The sequence below is a fragment of the Phascolarctos cinereus genome, unplaced genomic scaffold, assembly GCF_003287225.1.
Source record: "Phascolarctos cinereus isolate Bilbo 61053 unplaced genomic scaffold, phaCin_HiC Scaffold_5;HRSCAF=322, whole genome shotgun sequence".
Classification (NCBI taxonomy): Eukaryota; Metazoa; Chordata; class Mammalia; order Diprotodontia; family Phascolarctidae; genus Phascolarctos; species Phascolarctos cinereus.
The window spans coordinates 98,203,656-98,227,951 of NW_027555958.1; the positions used below are offsets into that span (position 1 = coordinate 98,203,656).

Below are 24,296 nucleotides of genomic sequence, written 5' to 3' on the forward strand. Positions count from 1 at the left end.
TCTGAGCTCTCCAAAGGACCTAGTAGAGAATGATGTGAAGGATGCTTTTCAGAGAGGGGCATCTGTTATATTCTGTTTGGTGGTGGAGGTCTCCATAGCACTCAACTAGTGCTGTTTACCAACTCGCCTTGTGCTCCAAGGAACAGAAAATAAAACCTCTTAGAAACCTTCCTTCAGCTTTCCATGCAGTTAGAAAGATGAGATTGACGTGCAGGAGATGACTTAGGTAATGACCTACTTACTGAGTACAAAAGAAATAGTACCACTTGAATTTATGGAATCTAGGAGTGAAGAGAAAGACGGTAGCTTTGAGTCTGGGTTATGTATCTTAGTAGTGAAAAGGATCATTTGTTGTTTTTAATTAACCTCAGGCAAGAGAAATGAATGAGTTTGATACCTAAGGCTCCTTATCAGACACCTCTAATTCTGCATTGATTAGATCTAGGTTAATTCATGCATTCCTTAGAACTGGTTTATTCACTTGTTCCATATTTCCTTGTGAAGTTTGGCTGTCCCAGTTGTATGTGGGATTTGTTTTTGGTTTTGGTCTAGATGAAGAATTTCATCACTGGAGTGATCTTCTGGTGAGGTGCTTCCCTGCTGCTGCATATTTTTTGTTGTTCAGTCATTTGTTGTATAGGACTCTTTGTGACTCCATTTGGAGTTTTCTTGGCAAAGATACTGGAGTAGTTTGCCCTTTCCTTCTCCAACTCATTTTACAGATGAGGAACTAAGGCAGACAGGGTTAAGTGACTTGCCCAGGGGCACACAGCTAGTAAGTATCTAAGGCTAGATTTGAACTCTGGAAGGAGTCTTCCTGACTCCAGGACCAGCACTTCATCCACTGTGCTACGTAGCTTCTCCCATCTCTGTAGGCAAGATCTCTACTGAGCCGCAGTACCTCAAAACAAGCACCCCACAGCAGTTACAGATGTGATGGACAGAATCTTCTTGTTGTCTTCTGGAAACCCAGAAATGTTGTTTCTTAAATTTAATACATAGCCTTCTGCCCCCAGTTTTAGGAGGGTGCAAATTTTAAGCTCCCAAATCGTTTTCATATTTGTTTAGAAACAAAATGATAATAATAAAAGAAACTACATGAACATTCTCCCATCTTCCAAATATAAAACTTGCCCTCTGGATAAATGTCTACTTTTTTCCTCATAAAGAGTAAGAGTTTGGTTAAAGTATGCTATGTGTCAGATTGTAGGATGTTTCTTAGATAATATTGAATTCCTCACTTAGCTGGTCTGCTGATCTTACTCTGAATACTTTGACCAACTTGGTCCACGGGAAACTTGGGGAATGGCTTGTGTTTGCCCCAATATAATGAGACGCCACCCACAGAGTCTATGAGGTGCCAATGGGTTGTCAGTTTCTGGGGAATCCCTACTGCAGCTTTCCCACTGAAAGCTTCTGAGACATACCTCTGGCCTTGCTCTCACATCCTGGTGTGCATTAATAATATCTCTTTGAAAAAAGTAGTCTACACTATATTCAATGCTAAGGCCAAATTTAATATCCTTTAAAAAATAAGCTCAACTGAGCTGAAAATTTCTTTGCTTTAAAAATAGCCCTTAGAGCCTAAATATCAAGGGTATGAAAGAAAGAACACAGTTGTTTTGTTTCTAGGCAAAGAAATAGTCAGGGAAGAACTGAAATCATTCGTCGGATACTTGAATTATCTATGGCCTGGCTTTCTTAGAAGAGTTGGCTCTGGGTGTTCATCTGATAAGTCTCCAGGGATGTGACAGTCCTGCATTCCTAGTGCCTAAGTGGTAAATCAAAGAGAAGATTGCTTTCTAGTTGTTTCCTTAGTCTTTCCATACGTTTGAGGTTCCTGTTCTTCCTCAGGTGTCTTTAGCTGGAGCCAGAGGCTTTCACATTTATTTTACTGGTCCCAAATATAGCTGTTGTTCTAAATGAACTGTGTTAAAATATTTTCTAAGGTTAAGTCCAACATCGTATTGGAGCATGGAGTTGGTTAATACATTTGTTTATGGATTACCCTAGGGCATGTACATCAAATCGACGTATGATGGACTACATGTGATTACTGGGACAACAGAAAATGTAAGTGCATGTTACTTAAATTTCAAAAGTATTTTTAAAAGAATTGTGAAAAGTCTATCATGTTTATTTTGATCATTATTATGTTTTAAAATGGGGCATTTATTCTTTCTTTCTGCTAGCTTCTCTCCCCCACTCAAAACAAAACTCTTCTAACAAATATGCATAATCAAGCAAAACAGTTTCCTTTATTGGCCATATCCAAAAATGTAAGTCTTATCCTGGATCTTGAGTCCGTCACTACTCTGTCACAAGGCTATCCTGTTAATTTCAATGGGTACCCTTTGCTATTGAGGGTTGAATATCGTTTGCAAGAATAGAAATTTTTATTGTTGGTTTCTGCTAATAAAACTCGGCTTCAAGGCATTTTTTCCTCCTTCTGTGTGATTTGTATTTACTTTTCACTGTTTCGTACTCTGACCATTTTTCATTCCCATGCCAAATAGCATCATTTTTTACCTCTGTGAGTAGTGATTTCTGCATGTACAGGGATTGGTGAGCACATTTGTTTTACAGAAATTTTTACTTAAAAGCTTGTCACCATATCAGTAGATTGCTATATTGGATCTACTACCTGGACTGAAAATACCTCCACTTACAGAGCTGGATTTTGTAATGATGTTCTTAAGTTAAATTCAGCATGTATTCATTAAGTAACTGCTATATGCCAAGTACTATGCCAGGTGCTGGAGATAGGAAGACAAAACAACTCTTGCCTTCACAGACATTACACAGATAGGTATAACACAAGGATTTGAGTGAATGGGGTAAAGGAGAGGGTGGGAAGAATATCCAAGGAATATTTGAGGAATAGCTTAGGGGATCTGGAAAGACTTTATCCTCTTTCCTCTTTATCCCCCCCCAAAGTGGCGGTTGAACTTGGAGCCTTGAAGGGAGACAAGAAATCTGAAAAGCAGAAATGAGGAGGAAGGAACATATTCTAGGTATGGGGTGGGAGGTATTTCACAATTTCTTAGGTGTGGGAGAGTTTGCTAATAGATGCCAAGGAATAGCTACTAGTCCTTTCTGGCACAAATGGAGAGTGTGTGAATGGGATTCATAGGAAATAAAGTTGGAAAAGTAGTTTGGAGCCAAATTGTAGGGAACCTAAAATATGCCAGGGTTAGGTTGATATCTTCTACTTCAGGCACTAAAAAACTCAGTAGTGGGGTGAGTGGCATGTTCATACCTGTGCTTTTAGGAAGATTATTTTGGTAGCTGATATCATTGGATAGGAGAAGGAGAAAAGGGGATGGGGAGATGGTGTAGACGGCTATTAACATTAGAATTATTTATCAGCTAGTGCTGAAGTCCTGAACTAGGCTGTGAAAGGGAAGAGAAACAAAAAAAGATGTGATATTGTAGGAATAGACTTTATGAAACATCATAACTGATTAAATTTGGGAGAGGCAAAAAAGGAGTCTAGGAAGATTCCAAAGTTAGGAACCTGTGAGCCTGGAAAGATGCTAATACCTTCAACATTAAATGAATGAATGAATAAATAAATAGGGAAATTTGGAGAATGGGTAGATTTCGGATGAGAGGGGAAGATGAGTTCTGTTTTAGTCATGTTGAGTTTGAGATGTTTATAGGACACATAGGTATCTGGAGGTGTCCGGCAATCACTTAGTGATTCAGTACTAGACTGTGGGCGAGATATTAGAGCTGGATATCCAGATTTGGGTCATTTGCATAAAGATGATAATCAGATTCATTGGAACTAATGAGATGACTAAACTAGAGCACCTCTGTAGAGAAGTTCTGGATTAGAGCCTTGTAATAGTTATAGGATATCACTTACAGGGGTCAGGATTGGGGAGATGATAGATCATAGGAGACTGAAGAGGAGTGGTCAGTTGGATAGGCAGGATAGGCAGAAACCAGAGGAGAGGAAAATTATGCAGAAGGGAGTGTGAGTGGAAGGGATGTTTAACAAGAGAATGTATATTCCAGATGACACAGTGGAAGGAGAGATCATAGAAATCAAGGGAGGAGAGTTCAGGGAGAAGAAGGAAGCAGATGGTGACTGTGAATAATAATGTTGACATTTGTCTAGTGCTTTAAAGTTTGCTGAGGGTTTTATAGATGTTATTTTATTTGAGCCTTCACAACTCTCTGAGATAGGTACTTTGAGATATTATCTCCATTTTCAGATGATGAAATCTCAGAGAGGTTAAGTGATTTGCCCATGGCCATGCACTGGTAGGTATCAGAAGTAGAATATGAATCCAGGTCTCTTGTAATAGAAAGTAGATTTGCTAGCCAGAGGACTAAGGGAAGTATCAGTTTAGAGCATAGTAGAAGTGAATGATAATGGCAGCGTGAAGAACATCATGGGATAAAGAAAGCCATTCATCCTATGTAGCCATTTCACTATTCCATTTCTTTCCTTTAAGGACCTACTTTGTTCCAGGCATTGTGCTTAGCTCTGGAAATAGAAAATTAAAAAATAAAGCAGTTCTGCCCTCAAGGAGCTTATGTGTTACTGAAGGGAGACAACATGTACCACATAGTAGCATATGGCAAATGAACAAATTAGTGAGTAGGGATAGTGATATAAAAAAGAAAGACAAAAATCAGTGAAATACCTCAAAAAATGAATAGAAGAGAGCACAGAAAGACATTCAGACAGGAAAACATAGTACTCATACCACTGTGTTAAATCTAATATATACTTAAAAAACTAAGCTTTATGCAATAAATGCACTGTTTCACGTGCAGTCCTCTTCCCTTTTTGGATTTGGAAATTTTCACATTGATGTTTATTAAGTTTATATTATAGAAAAAGAATGAAAAAAATACAGAGAGTTTAGAAGTGAGGCACCACCAACTATAGCAAGCTGGAAAGGTAGGTTGAGGCTAGGTTGTGAAGAGCTTTAAATGAAAAGCAGAGGAATTTGCATTTGATCGTAGAGGTAATAAGGACACATAAAAGTCTGTCAGGCAGAGGAATAATGACATGGTCAGACTTGTGATTTGGGAATACTACTTCAGCAGCTCCATGTGTGATGGAATGGAGGAGTGAGGGACTTGAAGCAGAGAGCCCAGTTATGAGGTCATTGCAGTAATACAGATAAAGCTGATAAGGATTTGGGTTAGGATAGTGGCCATCTGGGTAGAGAGGATGGTCAAAATGTTGTGGAGGCAGAATCAATAGTATTAAGCAATTGGTTGGCTATATTAGGAGAAGTATGGAGGATGACATCAATGTTGCCAAACTGGGCAAGTGGGAAGACAGTGGGGCCCTTGAGGGAGACAGAGAAGTCTGGAAATGGAGTAAATGATGATGGCAACCCTGAGGACCTCTGGGTGAAAAAAGCTTCATTTAGATTAAATAGAAGGGCAGCTTAAAACATAGAGCAGCTTGGTGGTACAGTATATGGAGCCTGGAGTCAGAAAGACTGATCTTCTTGAGTTCACATCTGGTCTCAGATACTCAGTAACTATGATTCTGGGCAAGTCACCCAACCCTGTTTGCCTCAGTTCCTCATCGGTAAAATGAGTTGGAGAAGGGACTGCCATTATGAATGGTCTGTCATTATCTTTGCCAAGAAAACCCCAAATGGAGTTATGAAGTGTTGGACAGGACTGAAAAATGTCTGAAATCATAGCAGAAGCATGATTATTTGCTTCCTGAAAGTTTTTATATGTTGTTAATTTCTTTTGTTCTGGAAGTTCTGTTAGATGTGGGTTTTTTAAGTGCCTTGCATGTTTTGAATTTCAGAAGTAGAATTTTAAGAGGCATAAGAGATCTTAGAGATCATTTAATCTAATGCTCTTATTTTATAACTAAGGACCCAGGGCCTTCGTTTGATTTGGTCAGGGTCACATAGCTACCTTGTGTCTAAGCTAGAACTAGAATCAAGGTCTCTCTCTTGCCTCAGTGCTCATTACAACATACCACAGTTGTAAAGGTTGTTTTATTTTGTATCATATGCATATACTTCTAGAATATTTCTTGATGGTCCAGAGCCTTCCTAAAAAGAGCAAGTATTGGACAGATATTGCAAAATTCAGCAAGCAAGAGTATTTCTATAGTTTAACCCTTCTCATTGACTAAGGATACATAGTTTGTATAAATCATGAAAATTCTATGTGAAATTAGTGACTGAATTTTAAAATTTCTTCTTAAAGCCATTGCCATCTAGATTTGGGCTAAATTTTAATTTAAATTAAATTAAAAATTAAATTTAAATGATTTGGACCTGGGTTTGAGCGTGGGTTGTTCCATTACCTATTAGTTGTATAACTGTAGGCAAACTGTAGTCTTTGTGAAAGTGGGATAGTAAGAGGAAACCTGACCTGATCAGTAGAAAGAGCACTGCATTCATCTTTTAAATGCATTCAAATCCTGTCTCTCTCATTGACTACTTGTGTGATCTAGGCAAATTACTCAGTCTTTGGGCCTTGGTTTCCTCATCTGTAAAACTAGAGAGTTGGGCTAGATCTTGTCTAAGGGCCCTTTCAACTCCAATTGTAAAATTAGGAAAATGCTTTGTAAACCTTAAAATGAATCTCTTCAATTATTATATTTAAAATGTCTATGTCATTCATTTTATGTTGCAGCTAGGTGGCATAGCGGATAGAGCACGGAAGTAATGAATTCAAATTTGGCCTTAGACACTAGCCATGTGGCGAGTCATGTAACCTCCTGCTGAGGTTTTCAACCTGTAAAGTGGGGATAATAGTAATGGGGATAATAATAATAATGCCTGCCTTCGGGGGTTGCTGTAAGGATAATAAAGCATTTTTCAAACCTTAAGGAGCTATATAAATGTTGTTATCATCATTATTATTTCCAAATATATGTCTCAGTTGTAACAAAGAATAAAAAAGAGAGGGGAAAAACAGTTCAACAAAATTAAATGAATTAAAAAGCATTCATTAAGTACTTACTATACAGAGCAGTGGGCTAAGAAGTTGTGGTTGCAAATGGAAAAGCAAGATGGTGCTTGCTTTCAAGGAGCTCACCTTCTGAAAAGAGGGAGATGGCACGTAGGAAGTATCACCAACATCTCATCTTTGTCTAAGAATATATGCAGTGTTCCCCCACTTTTGCAAAGAAGGGAAGGGAGTACAATTTTCGCCTCTTTCCTTTGGGGCTGTGTTTGATTATTATAATTACACACCATTGAGTTTTATTTTTTGTTGTTATTCTTTCCATTTCATCATTGTAATTCTTGTGTTTATTTTTTCCCCTTGGTTTTGCTTATTTTATTTTGTTTTCTCATATAAATCTTTGGGCTTTATTATGACGCGAAGTTATATTGTAAGGCATATTTCACCGTGTTGTTATCTTTGATTTGAACAAACCTCTTTTTAACAAGAAAATAGCAACATGATTTAAGATAGTGATTAGCTTTTTATCTAGAACCCTAGTGAACACAACTTGTAGAAGAAAGTGTATAAGATGGTGTCTTTCACCAATCCTGCCTCTTCCTCAGCTAAATACCAACCTAAGATTCACCAGTTTTTCTATCAAATCTTGCTATATTGATTTTATTTGGGTTAGTCTTGGCCATCCCTATGCAAATCCCATCTCCTGTCACCATTGGAGGGTCACCTCGAAGGATGTATTTTGTACAAAGGTATCGAAATGGTCCTTGAACCCATCCCCTAGAAATTGGTACCTATTCCAGATAACCTAGGTCTTTTGTTCCTATTGACTTGGTCCTCCAAAGCATCTAGTAAGTTGAGTGAGAATCACGCAGATTCTTAGTTGGTTTGGGATAGTTGAGAAGGAAGAGGATTCCTACCTTTCGGTTTTCACAGGGTTGGAACTTTTCATCTATTGGTCCAGTAACTGATTGTATTGGATTACTTGAACAGAACTGTTTAGTCCCAGATCTCTATCAAGTCTGCTTGGCAGCAGGTTCAACCTCTGATAAACATGTGAAACATTATAACCTTACTACTGAGAGGCCCAGAGTCATCTTTTTATTGTGTGTATATATGTGTGATTTAAAGGATGAAATGTGAGACTCCAAACAAAGCTCCCTTTGAGTCTGAATAAATTTTCAAGTGGAAAAATCCCATTCCCCTGAAACTGCTTTCAGAATCATAAGAGAGTGACCATGGCATAAGGGATAAAGAGCTGGACTCAGAGTCAGGGAAGGCCCCAGTTCAAATTCTCCCTTAATTTCCAAAGTCACTTATTCTGTCTGACCCTCAGTCTTTTCATCTATAAATTGAGAGGGTAGACTCTAACCTCTCAGATCTCTCCTGCATTCAAAGCTGTGTTTCTGTGAATTTCCCTTTACATTTAATAAAAGAACAACAAACAGGGAGATTGTGAATTTGCTTGAAACGTTCCAGATTTGACTAACCAGGCTTGGAAATACAGATGCAAGGATGGTGAAATACAGGAAAGTAAAGACTGGCTGCTAGATAAGTAGACAAGTTGCAAAAAATGCCTCTAGAGAAAAGAGACTTTCCAAGGGCTTACGTCCTGTTGAGTAATGCACTGTGTAGGAGATTCGTTGTTGGCTGGCATCGCTGTGCCCTGTGTGTATTACTAGACTTTCAGGTGAGCCATGACTGGTTGTTATGGTATGGAGTTGACTGTTTTCAAAAATAGCTGTTGCAGTCATGCATACCTTAGTAGTGGACCTAAAATACATCACTGAAGATTTCTACTCTTTAATGTCATTTGCTTATTAACTTCTTGTTGAGTGCCATACCTGTTGGATGAGGGAGAAGCATATGTCTGGGATATTAATTCATAAATAAACATCTATTAAGCAACTGTGTGCTAGTCAATGGAGATAAAAAGACAAAGACAAAACAGTCCCTGCTCTCAAGAAGCTTGCATTCTAGCAAGGGAGAAACATGTACTCATCTAAGAATATACAATATATAAAATATAAATCCCAGTTAAATTGCTTAACCTTGTTTACCTCAGTTTCTTCATCTGTAAAATGAGCTGGAGAAGGAAGGAAATGGCAAACCACTTTGATATCTTTGCCAAGAAAACTCCAAATGGGGTCACAGAGTCAGACACAACTTAAAAAATGGCTGAACAATAAAACAAAAGTGATCAATAAAATTAATTTTATGTACAGCTAGGTGGTACAGTAGACAGAATTCTGGGCCTGAAGTCAGGGAGACCTGAGTTAAAATCAGGCCTTAGACACTAGCTGTGAGACCCTGGGCAAATTACTTAACTTTGTTTGCCTCGGTTTCCTTATCGGTAATAAGAAATTGCCCATGCTCTTATAAAATTCTTAGTTTAACAGGGAAAAACATTATGGTATCCAGTTGTTAGGGCAGCTAGGCTACCCGTGCGTAGAGTGTTGGGCCTGGAGTCAGGAAGACTCATCTTTCTGAGTTCAAATCTGGCTTCAGACAGTTTCTAGCTGTGTGACCCCAGGCAAATTACTTAACCCTGTTTGTCTCAGTTTCCTCATCCGCAGAATGAGCTGGAAAAGGAAATGGCAGTATCTTTGCCAAGAAAACCCCAAATGGGGTTACGAAGAGTCAACCACAACTGAAATGAATGACATCCAGGTGTTAACCTGTAACTTCTACTATGTGATGTAGTTTTAGCCTCTGAAATTCATTTGAACAAGGCATTTCCACGTAATGGCCTTGTCGTATTCCATATTCCCTGACCTCCTCCTCTTCTCTAGGCTAAACATTCCAACTTTCTTCTTCATAGGGTATGGTTTCCCTTCATAACAGCCTGTTAAAATGAATATGATTTTTAATCAACCAGCCTTATAGAATAATGTCTTTAAGCAAGGCCAGTAAGAATTTATAGGGAGTCAAGAGTAATGATGATTTTTTTTTTTAAAGAATTGTATGATCCATCACTACAAGTAGTGGAGAGAGAGGCAGCTTCAGAATCAGGAGACCTGGGTGCTATCTTTGCTGTATCTTTGACATTACTTACTATAGAGCATTGGGCCCCAGACAACTTGTTAAGACTCTAAATTGTGCTGGTAGAGTTTCTTACTGGGAATACCAATGAAATCACAGATCCTGGACCATCCCAAAGCAATATGGCCCTTGAGTTGGGTAGATATTAATATGTTTGTGGACCTGTCTGTAAATATTTCTATCTGTGGATATAGCTCTATATAAATAGATATCTCTATATACTTACATACACACATAATCTACATATAGATAGATAACAATAAGCAGATGTATAGATATAGATATCTGGCTAGTTAGCTGTAGCCATTTCTCTATAAACCTCGCGTTTGAGTAGTGAATAGAATTACTGTTGGTTCACCAGTCATATTCTACATGGAAAACCATGTGCGGGCATAAGTAGAACCTCACACACATAGTCTGAATATAGCTAGATAAATTGTCTTATTTGTTCTTATCCAGTCTCCTGCTGATAAATCTCAGAGGATTCATGCTGGTGATGAGGTGATTCAAGTTAATAAGCAGACTGTGGTGAGTCTTAACAACCCTTTTAATGTTGTTTTGTTTTCAGCATCTTGGTATGTCCCCCTAGAATCTTAATTGGATCTAGGGCAGTTTCCTTGTTGTTGCCTCTATTGTTGACTTCTCCTTAAAGGAGTGACTTGTCAGACATAAGTTGTATTAAAAGCAGATGTTCTAGATTTCTTCTTTAGTTTTTGAAGCTACTTTTGGGCATACTCTTCTTGTAACCTTTTGTAGCTGTGACTTGCCAACTTCTAGAGGAAGAAAATTGGTTGTTTCAAAGAATTATTCTGGGACAATATTAGGGCTTTTAGTGGTTTTCACTTTGCCTCTGTGCTTCAGAGCCCCAGGGCACCAGATTTGGAGATGTTAAGAGTTGTAGCTGAGGCATTTTCACCTTTCTCAAGGTTCCCACGGATGTTGGTGGTTAGACTTGCTAACCCTCTAGTATGATAAATTGTTACACGGCCTTTAAAATGCCCGCATGTATGTATGTATGTATGTATGTATACATGGACTGTCATTGAGGATTTTCAGATTTATTTTGTATTGCCACTTCACCATCTTGTAATTAAGCATTTTTTAGAGTGTATGTATGCAGATTTCTCCTTCAGATAGTGGTTCTGAATTTTGATTACCTATCAAAATGTCTTACCTCCTCTTCCTATCCACTTCCCTTTTGAAGGTGGGATGGCAGCTAAAAAATCTGGTGCGGAAGTTGCGAGAGAATCCTACTGGAGTGGTGCTCCTCCTCAAGAAACGCCCTACAGGTTCTTTCAACTTTACCCCAGCTCCACTGAAAAACCTACGATGGAAGCCACCCCTTGTTCAGGTACCAAGAGTTAGCCTGAAGCTTGTGAACAAGCTAAATGGGCAGTGGGTTCTTTTTCTTGGAGGTTCTAAGATGCCTTCTCTCCACCCCATCCCCCTTCCTGTGTTCTCCAGTATTCATTTTTTTTTTTCATTTTTGGATATTAGTTTTCATAATGATTTTTCTATATTAGACTTATGAATTATGAATCTTGGGCTTATTCTGTTTAATTTAATTAAATTTTTTTTTTGGTTTGCAGGCAATTGGGGTTAAGTGACTTGCCCAGGGTCACACAGCTAGTAAGTGTCAGGTGTTTGGTCTGAGGTCACATTTGAACTCAGGTCCTCCTGACTTCAGGGCCAGTGCTCTGTCCACTGCGCCACCTAGCTGCCCCCTTAATTTTCAAATATTATTCTTTTTTTTTTTTTAAGAAACCAAGTCCTTGTCTTCCATGTTGTTTTCCTTCTCCGAATTCTTATACTCTGCTCCCATCAAGGTGGGAAAAAGGGAGGGCATAGAAGAACAAATAAATTTGTTCACTGAAAAAAAATTTAAGAAGAGAACTTCATAGAACTGAAAATTTCAGAGGTCATCTAGTCCAACCTTCTTATTTCATAGATGAGGAAATTCAGGCCCTGAGAGGTTTCATGGCTTGACTAAGTTCACCCAGGGAGTGTGAGGTGGAGGCAGGGTGTGGACCCAGAGTCCACATTTCAATCTCTGAACCATTCAGAGCTTCTTTAATATAGTATTCAGTTCAATAACTAGCAGTTCTGTAGAAGTACATCAGCATCTGCGAAGCACTTTTACGTGTGCCATCTCATTTGGTCCTCACAACAAACCCTATGATCGTCCCCATTTTGTGGGCCAGAGAACTGCATCTGAGAGAGGCTGAGCGGCTTGTCTGGGATAACACAGGTAGTAAGGATTTGAGGCAGGATTTGAGCTTAGATCTTCCAGACTTCAGCTGCAAAGTTTGGCTGGACCAGATAGGACTGAAGCAGTGTCTCAAAGGAGACATGCAATTGGCTACTTGTTTTTTCATTCAGGGCCGTTAGCTCTAAAGAATATGTCTTTCTTTCTTGTCTGTGGAGCTTAGAAACTTGTTATTACTGTTTTATTCTCTGCCCAGTAAATTTCCTGATTTACCTGCCCTTGTGATTCTAAAACTTACCGCTTATATAACATTTAATCCTCTTTTGCTTTCTGTAAAGAGCCAACATGCCATAGTGGATAAAGGGCTGACCTCAGTACAGATGCTGATTTTGCACTGATAGAGTGAATTTTGCTCTAGAGCTCCCTATATTCATGAAAGCACAGGCCTGGTTTAAAAAAAATGCTTCCTTTTATGTATATGTTCCCTTTACCTGAAGCCATGAAATTCCATTTTTGACTTTCTAGGACCCAACAGTTCTCTTCTGAAATTATATGCTGGAACAAAGTAAAGAGTAACTGTTTCTTAGTCTTATTCTTGGTTGAAGAAAAGTCACAGAGATGTTGATAACTATTGAATGTGTTTGTCTTTTCAATGAGTCAGACTGCTAGGGGAATTTTTATTGGGGGGGTTGTTCTATGACAATCCTCTAATTTATGTTACTATCCAGAGTCTCAAACCTGGAGCATTTTTTTTTTAAGGCAGTGTAGTAAGATAGCTCTCAGTTAACTCAATGTTCCAACAAATCCACAAGATATTCAATAGTTATAAAACAATTGTAGACATTGAGCTCGTCAAAGGTGAACAGACATTTGGGGATAGCCTTCTGTGGTCTAATTGTTTGGGGGGCGGTAGGAAAATGTCATTTTCTATGCCTCTGTTTCATCCTTGAATAAAGGGGAGCTGAAATTAGCTTATACTGTCAGTAAATCCTTTTGACCCCTTAAAAGATGGAACTATATAACTACACGTCCTCTCCTCTTTTCTGTCTGTTCAACACTTACACATCCTTTAGGACACAGTTTAAATTCTACTCCATTATAAAGTTTTTCCTTTATCATTCCAGTCCTTTCTCTCTTTTTTGGGGAAATCTTTTAGCAGTTATTGTCTGTATAATTAGTTTGACATTTAATGTGAAAATTTTTATTTAAATTTAAATCTCTTATTAGTTTAAGTTAGTAGATCTTAACTCAACCTTTCACTTATTTGCCTTGTCTCTTCCACTAAACTGTAAGTTCAGAGGCAGGGACCATGTCTAAAACAACGTCTTACACATTACAAGCACTTGAATGTTTGTTCGTTTCATTTACCACTGCCATCAACTACCTGGCTCTTCTTTCCTCATTCACAAAAAAGTGCTGTTAAATTCCAAATAGACAAGGTGGCTGATTTCATTGAACTCAGTGGAATTTTTTAGTGTTCTTTGAGCTCATACTAATTTCAAAATAATAAAACTAAAAATACACCGTGGTTCAACATTTCAAGTTGGACATTGGTGAGCTAGAGATCATTCAGAGAAGGAAAACTATGTCACATGGTGATGGAAGAGCCTTGGAATCTTTAGCAAGGAAAGAGAAAATTTAGAGGACATGAAAGCTGTATTCGAGTGATTGAAGGACTTTTCCTCAGAATTGGACTTGCTCTGATTGGTGCCAGAGGGCAGAATAAGGAACAATGGAGTGGACATTGAAAAAGATATGTATTTAGGCATGCGGTCAGGAAAAACTTCCAGTTAACTGGAGACATCCATAAGTGGAGTGATCTACTTTGGGAGATAGTGAGTTCTCCTTTTCTGGAAGTTTTCCAGCAAAGACAATGATGGCTATTTGTTGAAGATGTTGTATTTAGATGAAGTTCTTGTTCACGTATGAGTTAGTCTAGATTTTCTTGAAGGCCTCTTCAATTCTGAGATTAAAAGTCTTAGACATATGTTTTTTGAATTGTAGAGGGACTCTTGTGGACCAAGAATTACATTTAAAGATGGTAATATCTTTGTAAAAACGCCCGAGCTCCATGTACAATTGAGAGTTTTGGTTATGGTAGTAAAACATACCAGCTGACCCTGTCCCCTTTGAGAATGTTGGGGAGTGTCAGGACCGAGCAGATTTGGGGGGAGGAGGAAGTAGAGATGATTGCTTAGAGAACCAGTATTCTCCTTATATTGTCTGCATCATTGGAATGTTTTTGTTTCAGACCTCTCCTCCACCTACTACCACCCAGTCCCCAGAAAGTACCATGGACACCTCACTGAAGAAAGAGAAATCAGCCATTCTGGATCTTTATATCCCTCCACCACCAGCTGTCCCCTACTCTCCCCGGTATGCAAGTAGTCATGTTTTGGATACACAAAGCTCCTTTTCACTGTGGATTTTTAATGACAACAAAGTTTTGAATGGCACATATTACATGTATTTTGGTAGGATTGAATTTTGAAAGCATTATCAGCATAAATAATTAAGTTGGAGAAAGAAAGGTAATATCCTATTCATAAGTTTCTTAATGTTCCCTCCTCCCTCATGGCTAGTGTAGAAAATTTCAGATTGATAATGAATATGGGTTTGACCAAACATATTTTGAAGTTTGAGGATATGAGATAAGGTATAAAATCTGGGCATAATCAGATGTATTCACTTCTTCATCTTCGATAATAAAATTCATCTTAAATAATTATTCCAAAATAGAGAAATGTGGTAGTAATAGAGTACAGTGCATACTCTAATAAGAAGGCAATATTAAATTTGGGTCAACAATGACATTCTGTACCTTTTGAAAGTCTTATATTTCAAGGAGAAAATAAACTCACTGTAGTGTTACCTGCCTAATCATAGAAAAGAAAGACCTCTTCTAACTTTCCTTCTAAGTTCTTATGAGCTATTTAGAGAAAAGAAATTGTTAGGATTAGAAGGCACCTCCATTGCTCTCTGTATATCATAGAAATACAACAATGACATAAAATTACATAGAAAAACAATCTCCAATCTACCATGTATTTAAAATCTCATGTTAGCCATGGTTTTCCTGCATAATCAACTCCATTACTGGGACTTAGGTGGCTTTCAAGAACCATCATCCCTACATGGTAATGCATGTGGTAAAATGCAAGTATAGGGAGAGAAGTCTGCTGATATGGAGGAAGAAGTCAAAGAAAATGGAATTTTGAGACTAGTTGGAGAAACCATACAAACTCGATCAAAGGAGCCCTTTTCAAAGCAACGTGGCATCCAACTTCAGAAGGAGGCATAGACTAGCAGGGAAAAATAAAGTTAGCTGGGGTTGTTCGTAGAAGATTTTTCAGATAGATGAGTTCTAGGTTATACTTTAAAAGAGGTGAGGGATTCACAGGAGGTGGGGAGGTAGAGGGCATTCCTGGTGCACAGAGGAACACTCAAGTGGGTTATTTATGCATATCAAAACTTCTTAAGTGATTCAGGCAGATCAGTTATTTGTTCCAATACTTTTTGCATTTATCTAATAGGCTTTGTTAATAGAAATCACTTAATACAAATCTACCTACAGAAGCTATACAGCCTTTTATAAGCCAGCTGAAGTGTTTTAACCTTTATCAGTATTGGTACTGACTTCTGGAAATAGTCACACTTTCTCTTATTAGAATAAAGACTTCTTTATGCTATCTGGTATGTGTACATATAGTTAGATTTTAGTTAATGTATACATGTGTCTACATGTATATATTATATGTGTATGTAGATATACACACACACGGAGAATTCATGTGTGTGTATATATATATGTGTGTATATATATATATATGTGTATATATATATATACATATATATATATATATGTGTATATATATATATACATATATATATATATATATATATATATAGATAGAGAGAGAGAGAGAGAGAGAGAGAGAGAGAGAGAGAGAGAGAGAGAGACATAGATAGATAGATAGATAGATAGATACACATGCAAATCTGTCATGCGCAGAATATTCTCTCCCCCTTAGATCTTGGCAGGAATCTTTCTCTTGGCATGGGAAAAGTGATTCAAGAGATTACATTCTTAACTTCTGTCCTGATGTGATTTTGTAGTTATTAGCCGACTCTTCTAACACAGCAGAGACCCTGTAGTTTAAAGTTGCCTCTGTGACCTCTTTAGAGCTATATATTTGTATAATTTTGAAACATATAAAAATATTTCATTTTACATTTCTTTGAAAGGGACGTGATAATATTGAGATTTCAGGGGATTTGTGTTTATTTTCAGAGACACTGTTGGTATGAAATGGTTGTTTTCTTCAATTCATTTCAATAAGCATGTATTTTTTAAAGTACCTGCTATGTTCTAGGCACTGGTAACACAAAGACCAAAGTGATCCACTTTCTGCTTTTAAGGAGCTTATTATGTGCTCCTAGGAAACAGGATGCAGCACCTAAATATATGAGGACAAACTTCAGTGAACACATCTCAAAACCTATTGAGTCTTTTTCCCTCTTCCTAATTGGAACATAGACTTAGAGAGGGGAGGGCTTTTAGATGTTATTAATTATTTTACAGATAAGGAAACTGAAACCCAAAGAGACTCAGTGACCTGCCTAAAGTCACACAAATAATAAGTGCCAAAACCAGGATTTGGATCCAGGTCTTCAGATTCTAAATTCAGGACTTTCCTCCATAGATGAATAGTAACTATATGCAGTTCCTCTTGAAAGTGACACCAGGTACAATGATTATTTCATTTTAATGCCATGTTAAGGGACCATTTTGAATTAATATAATTGTTGGTTGTGAATTTTCAGGGATGAGAAGGGGAGTTTTGTTTACGGAGGCCTCAGTAAATGTAAACAGCCACTGCCAAGTTCGAAGGGTTCAGAGTCCCCCAATTCCTTCTTAGACCAGGAAAGTCGAAGGCGAAGATTTACTATCGCTGATTCAGATCAGTTGCCTGGCTATTCAGTGGAAGCTAATGCTCTGCCCACAAAGATGAGAGAGAAAACACAGTCTTATGGTGAGTTTATGGATGTTTTCTGTTGTTTGGTCTTTTACTTATTCCTCTTCCCCTCCCCCTTCCTTATTTGGAAATGCTGGTTGAATTTGGCACCCTCTTGGGGGTAATCTGAGGAGAACGTAAACTTCAATGAAAATCTCAGTACGAAACCATGTATTCATCTCTCTAAAGTGAAACCTTGTTCTGTCATTACTCTTGATGAGTATCAAAGCCCAGCTGGATGAGATCAGATTACACTTTTAGCTTTTAGTACATGCCTTTTAAAGTTTTGGGTCATTATGTTCTGTAGACATGTAGCCTGTCATTCTTCGTGCCCCTTGTCTAATTGCTTGCCTTATAAACAGAATGCTTTGGAATACTTTCCATATTCTTCAAGTGTTATTGCTACTGCTTAAATACTTGTGGCATTATGAGTGGAATGACTGCTTGGTGTTCCGGAAAATTTCTATTAAGTGTAAACATGCATGCCTTGTCATCTTCCTTCTCTTGCCTTTATAGGGAAGCCCCGGCCGTTGTCAATGCCTGCAGATGGAAACTGGGTGGGAATTGTGGACCCGTATGCCAGACCCCGAGGACATGGAAGAAAAGGCAAGTTGTATTTTATTTTCATACAAACCCAGGGAATTCTCAGTAGCCCTCGTCTGAGAAGTAGGAGTGTTTATTTAAACATAGAGCAGAGATTCTTTGAGAGTGAGTGAGATTTAGTTTCTACACCCCAGTTTTGCTCTGTGCCATTTGTCCTTTCTAACTTCATGTTGGATCTAGAATTTCCCTGATCCTGGCCTCTTTTTCCAGATGTGAGCCTATCTGTGAGGTCCTATAGCCACTTTTTAATAACCTTTGTGATGTTAAGCAAGTCGACCATAAAATCAGGGAATTGAACCTTATGGTTTCTGAGGTCCCTACCAGCTCTGGATCTATGATCCATCGGGTTGTAGTTGGGGGATAAACATGTAGTTAATTGGTATTCCACAGTCATTTGAATGAATTTATTGAAAATAGTTCACATATGTTAGTATGCCTTGTAGTGTCAGTGTGCTACAGTTTTGTCCTCATTTCCCCTGATTTGCCTTTTTGTTTTGTAGTATTACACAACTGCGTTTCTGTGTGTATATCTACGGTCTTTCCTTATGATATTGGAATAAATCCCTAGCTTTCTTTGACTCTTAGTGATTGTAATTATCATTTCTGTCTAAAATTCAGAAATGTCATTCAGCTAAAATAAAGTGATCTGAAGTGTGAAGATTATACATGTGTGCAATTCCAATTTGCTCTATCTGTCATAAACATAGGCCTCGCTGCCCTCCTGTCCCTCCCTAAATCTATCCATATCAAATCTGAGAGAAGACAAATATATGTACAGATGTTTAAAATAATCCATTAATAAACTCGTTAAGTTTAATTTCATTTTGGGGGGTACAGCCTATATTTGACTTGATACGACACATTAAAATTTTCTGGAGCTCATCAGCAGTTTTAAGGATGTCTTGCCAACTTGGCAGAGGTTGTCTCCTTTACTTAACTGCTGATTAGCATACATGTCAGGAGTATAACATGTAACAAAGAGAACGGTGGAGAGAACCTAGATCTCAATAATGTTCCCTCTCACCATTTTGCGAATTGTTGACATTGGAAAATCAAAATGAACCAGTAGATATTATTGAGTGCCTACAGTGTGCTAGATGCTGGTAAAATAAATACGACCTTAAGGAGCTTGCAGTCTAGTTGACAACATAAAGGGTAGAACGCTGAAAAAGCAGAAAGAATAAAATAATTGAAGACTGTATATCAGAAGGTCATATTGACGAGTGAGTGCTTATAAGAATTTCGAGGTGGGTTTTGAGTTGTCAGTCTGAATATTCATCCAGATTATTCTGACTATATTAAAACAGGTGAAGATGCCCTCTGCAGGTATTTCAGTAATGAGAGGATACCCCCCATCATCGAAGAAAGCTCCTCCTCACGGCATCGTTTTTCCCGGCCTATGACTGACAGACATCTAGTCCGGGGTGCAGACTACATACGAGGCAGCAGGTGCTTCATCAATTCGGATCTTCACAACAGTGCCACCATTCCCTTTCAGGAGGAAGGGAACAAAAAGAACTCCGTTTCATCATCCAAAAAATCTTCTTCCACAGAACCATCACTACTGGTCAGCTGGATCACTAGGCTTAAATTGTTGACTCACTGAGATTTGCCTTTCTCCTGGACTCCGTCACCATCTTCTGTTACTAAGTGCCTTTGTTCCTCAGCTGACCTCTTTGTACTTTGACCTACAGTATTATGTAGTGACCTTCTTGTTTATTTTATTTTGTTGTAATTTTATTTTATTTTGAAAGCAAGTTTTGGAGTAACTGGACAGGAATGAATTTGGTAGGTGTCATGGTGGTGGGCAGAAGAGGAGGAGAAAACAGAATTCAGAAGTATATCGCCATCAAGCAAGAAGATTTTGGTTAGCAGCCGAAGACAGCTCCGAACTGAAAGTCAGCGTGATATTTTGATACAGGAACAGATAAAGGGACTTTGTTGGTGGGTGGCACCATTTGTACTTATTTTTTTGTGATTGTAACGATGGGAAGCCCTGTGGTCGTGGAGATATTATTTTGGGTGTGGGGCTTAGCTCCATGGCTTCAAAGATCCAGTGGGGGAAAACACCATGTTCTTTGTGGAAAAAGCTGTGTTCTACAGTTGAATAGTATAGCAGCTTTGACTTGGAAACTGCAAGTCTGGGAAATGTTTTTTTGTTTTCTTTGAAAGCAGAGAATAATGTTGGGGAATTTGTTACACTTGGTCGTTCCCCTTTTGGTGGAAATTTCATTGTAGGTCATTTAATTCTGGAGCATACAAGCACCCATTAGATATGGTTTACTACACATGCAAGAAATACATCATCCTTCAGTGGTTTTTTGTGCAGCTTTTGGTCATGTTAGCATGTACTGTCTTTAAAGGGGATAAAAAAGCTATAAGATTGATTTGCTGGTAACCAAAGCATCTTTCAGAAAAGTAAAGCAACTGGTCTTTAGGCTTATGAGTGACTCAGCAGTTTGCATTTTGAACTGTTAAGTGTCTATATCCTAGGAAAGAACCCTTTGTCAAAATTTTGTTATTCAAAGATACCTTGGAAATTCTAATGGTCAATGATTTTCAAGTAGCATCTGGTATTTGGGGGAAAAAGTCATAAAAGTGTTAGGATATAAATTGTGTTTAAATGAATGTATGATATTTTATTAGACGGAAAAAGTCTTATTGTGTTAATTTAAGTGCTTAAATATAGTTGTATATTTTTCTTACCCTTATCAAATGTGTAGTTGGTATGTTTCTATTACTGCGCCATGTATAAATTAGCCAAAGCCAAAACTTTACTAAAATGGGCAGATTTTCAGACTCCCAAGATTTCTGACAGCCTTTCATTTATGTGAGAATTCTTGGTGGAGTGTGGGATGGGAAGAGGTAATCAACATAAGGAGTATTGAGGGGGAAAAACCCAAAACATGGATTCAGAAGAGGAAAAGTCCCTGCAGAAATAAAAAGGACAGTTTAGGAGAGGTGACTCAGGCCAAGCTAGCTAGCCTGTTTATGGAAGCTATTTCTGTCAAAGGTTCTTTCTCCATGTTTTCCCACCTCAATGCTTGGAAGTTTCTTATTTTATTATTATCCTTCTTCAAGTTCTATCATTTAATCATTTGAATCTCTAATAAAAAGCAACTCTTTTTTAAAAATTGCAAAAATCTTTGGAAAAGCTATTTCCCAGTTTATGGACAACTGTCTGTTTGCAGGCCATTTTCACAACCAAAAGTGATGCTAAAATGTTTGTACTTATGTCTTTTCCCTTTTTATTTAACCTCGTTGGGTGTGTGTGTGTGTGTGTGTGTGTGTGTGTGTGTGTGTGTGTGTGTGTGTGTGTTTGTGTGTGCATGCACCCTGCCCAGTAGCATTACTGAGTCAAATGTTGGGGTAGGCCTGACTCAGGCCTGTTCAGATTCAGACTTGGAACAAAATGAAACACCAGTATGGCCTTCAAACAATCAGAAAAAGTTAACTTATTCATAACATAGAAAGGATATCTGTTGCTTAGTTTGGGTAGATGAGAACCCCTTACGCCCACCCTCTGCCATTTTCATATAAATATATTTGGACAGCAGGGTAGGGAGTGGTAATTTGTGTTGTCTTTGGATACTCAGCCAGTCTAAAGGGTTCTAACTCCAAGTGGGATGGCTTTTTTTATGTACTTATGTGTCCAGAAAGTTATGCCTTGCCAATGTGGCTAGAAGTTACTAAGAAAATTTGTTAAGAGTAGGTATGCTGCCCGAATCTTAGCTTTCTGGGTTAGTCAAATACTGGGGACAGCTTTATTGCCCTTTAAGGAAAAGGGGGGGGAAAACCTCCAACAAAATAGCAAAACTAACCTAACTTGCATTGTGGGGTGAGGGTTTAGGAAATTGCTCCTACAACAAAATAGTTCCAAATTTCTGTCCAAAATAGCTGGGTTGATTCACAGCTTCACCAATAGTGCATCAGCGTGCTTGTCTTTCCACTTTCCCTCCAACAAATGTCATTTTCCTTTTTGTGGTCATCTTTTGCAATTTAATGGGAAGAACTTATTGTAATTCTCTTATTGGTGATTTGGAACATTTTGTCATGTAGTTGCATGATAACTTTTCTTTTTTTAAGACCTCTCTGTTCATATCTTTTGATCATTTATCTATTGAGTAATGGCTCTTATTCTCAGGTAGTTATAAAAATCTTTAATTCTTAGATACCAGGCCTTTATTTTTTTATATATATAGTGTTTAAATTTTTCCCCAATTACATGTTAAAAAATTTTTTTAACGTTTTTAAAAGTTTTGAGTTTCAAATTCTATCCGTCCCTGCCTTTTTCACCCCGCCCCCAGACGGCAGGTAATCTGATATAGTTTACACATGGGCAGTCATGTGAAGCATTTCCATATTAGTTCTTTGTATAAGAAGACTTGAATTTAAAAAAAAAAGAATGAATGAGTGAAAGATATTAAGAAAGTGAAAAATGGCACATTTCAGTCCATATTCAGACCGTATCAGTTCTTTCTCTGGAGGCAGATAGTATGCTTCATCATTAGTCTTTTGGCATTGTCTTGGATCGTTGTATTGCTGAGAATAGCTAAGTCATTCACAGTTCTTCATTCTACAATGTTGCTGTTACTGTGTACAATGTTCTCCTGGTTCTGTTCACTTCACTTTGCATCAGTTCATGTCTTTCCAGGTTTTTCTGAAATCATTCTGCTTTGTCATTTCTTATAGCACAATAATATTCCATCACAACCATATACCACAGCTTGTTTAACTATTCCCCAATTGATGGGCCTTCTCTCGAATTCTAATTCCTAGCTACCACAAAGAGAACTACTGTAAATGTTTTTGGGCAAATAGGCCCTTTTCCCTTTTTCTTGATGACTTTGGGATATAGATCTAGAAGTGGGGATATGAGGCCATTATAAAGAAATTTTTTTGCAAATTATTTTTCAGTGAATATATTCCCTTCTAATTTTAAAGGCATTGATTTTATTTGCATAGGAACTTTTCAATTTTCTACACTCAGAATTCACCACTTTATTTTCTGTCATCCTCTCTATTCTTTGTTTCATAAAATTGCTCTCCCTTTCCTTAGTTATAAAAGGTCTCTTCTTCCCTCCTATTCTGCTTTTGCTATTATATCTAGATCTTAGATCTCTCTGGAGCTAATTGTGTTACAAGATATGAGATGACCCAAATATAATTTCTGCCAGACTGCTTTACAGTGTTCCCAGCATTTTTGTCCAATAGTTCTCATCCCTGTAGTTGAATTCTTTGGGTTTGTGGAACTTAAGCCTACTAATATGCTTTATTACGTCCAGATCTCATGTACCTAATCAGTTCCACTAATTGACTTTTCTGGTTTTCAATCATTAGCAGATAGTTTTGATGATTAAGGTTCTGTAGTGTACTTTGAGATTTGGTACCATCTACTTTGTTTCTAGATATTTATTAACACACAAACAGTGATGTTATGACTATTTTGAAATACATTGGACTCTCATTTTTGTCTTTGACTACCTTTGGCTATATGTCGAAGAATAGGCTCATCGGGTCAAGTGCTTTGGACATGAGTGCAAAATTCCAAATTGATATCTTGAACTATTGAATGAATTCATGGCTGTACTGGAAGTGTATTTGTGGGCCTGTCTTCTGACAACCCTTCCACCATTGACTTCTCAGTTTTTGTTATGTTTGCTAATTTCCTAGGTGTTAGGTAAAACCTCAGAATTGTTTTAATTTGCTTACAATGGTCAAGTCATTCCAGAATTGGCATACAGTCAAAAGATATGAACAAATAGTTTTCAAATTTGCTCTTCTTTTGAAAACTATTTGTTCCTATCTTTTGGCTATATGCCAATTCCGGAATGACTTGACCATTCCTTTTAATCACCCCAAACATAGAAAAAATATGGAAATAGAAAAATCCTAGGTTCCAGTTTTCCCCACTGTAAAATTGAGGGAATTAGATTGGATAACTTGTAATACTCCTACCTGCTCCAGCTCTCTGCTCCTGTACTACTAGATGGAAGAAGTTGCCAGGGGCTTCTTTTATTGAACTTTTAGAGACTTGCAACATCATTGAGTAGAGAATGTTCTGAATAGATGGAGACAGAGCTCATATTATATGGAGCTTGTGTGTTTTGGGCTGAGAATAATTTAAACTTTGTGTTGAAGGAAGTGTACAAATTCTTTTCCCTGAAGAAATGTCCTGTGTTAGTTTTCTTATTAAAAAAAAAAACTTTCAGTGAAGTCCAGCCCCACCAAAGCAGTAAGTACTTTTTATGAAAAGTGGTATGGCTCCAGTTCTCTTGAAATAGTTCATTGCTTCCAAAATAGACAGAGCTGTAGTAAAACTGTAACAAAAATGTGTCCCAAAACTAGTTAAAGATACCAGACTATATTCAAGAAACTAGTTTAAGTGCTGGAAAAGTGAAGCGCATATTCTTCAGCTGAATAAACTATCACCATTAATCACTCTGCATCAGAAGAGGGAAACTTTTCCTATTGAGGATCACAAAATCACAAAATCAAATGAGGGGCTGTCCACTAGTAATCAT

The 24,296-nt window shown here is 37.8% G+C and overlaps 1 protein-coding gene across 1 annotated transcript in view; it reads left to right on the top strand.

The window, feature by feature from the left end:
* The window catches only part of CNKSR3 (CNKSR family member 3), a 106,093-nt gene extending 85,605 nt beyond the window's left edge, over positions 1 to 20,488 (top strand). The window contains exons 8-14 of the mRNA XM_020986645.2: positions 2,014 to 2,073; positions 10,408 to 10,476; positions 11,153 to 11,299; positions 14,406 to 14,530; positions 16,979 to 17,187; positions 17,686 to 17,775; positions 19,080 to 20,488. Of these exons, the coding sequence (XP_020842304.1) occupies positions 2,014 to 2,073; positions 10,408 to 10,476; positions 11,153 to 11,299; positions 14,406 to 14,530; positions 16,979 to 17,187; positions 17,686 to 17,775; positions 19,080 to 19,378 (999 nt within the window). The 3' untranslated portion in view covers positions 19,379 to 20,488. The remainder of the gene's footprint in view (positions 1 to 2,013; positions 2,074 to 10,407; positions 10,477 to 11,152; positions 11,300 to 14,405; positions 14,531 to 16,978; positions 17,188 to 17,685; positions 17,776 to 19,079) is intronic.
* Positions 20,489 to 24,296: the final 3,808 nt, after the last annotated feature.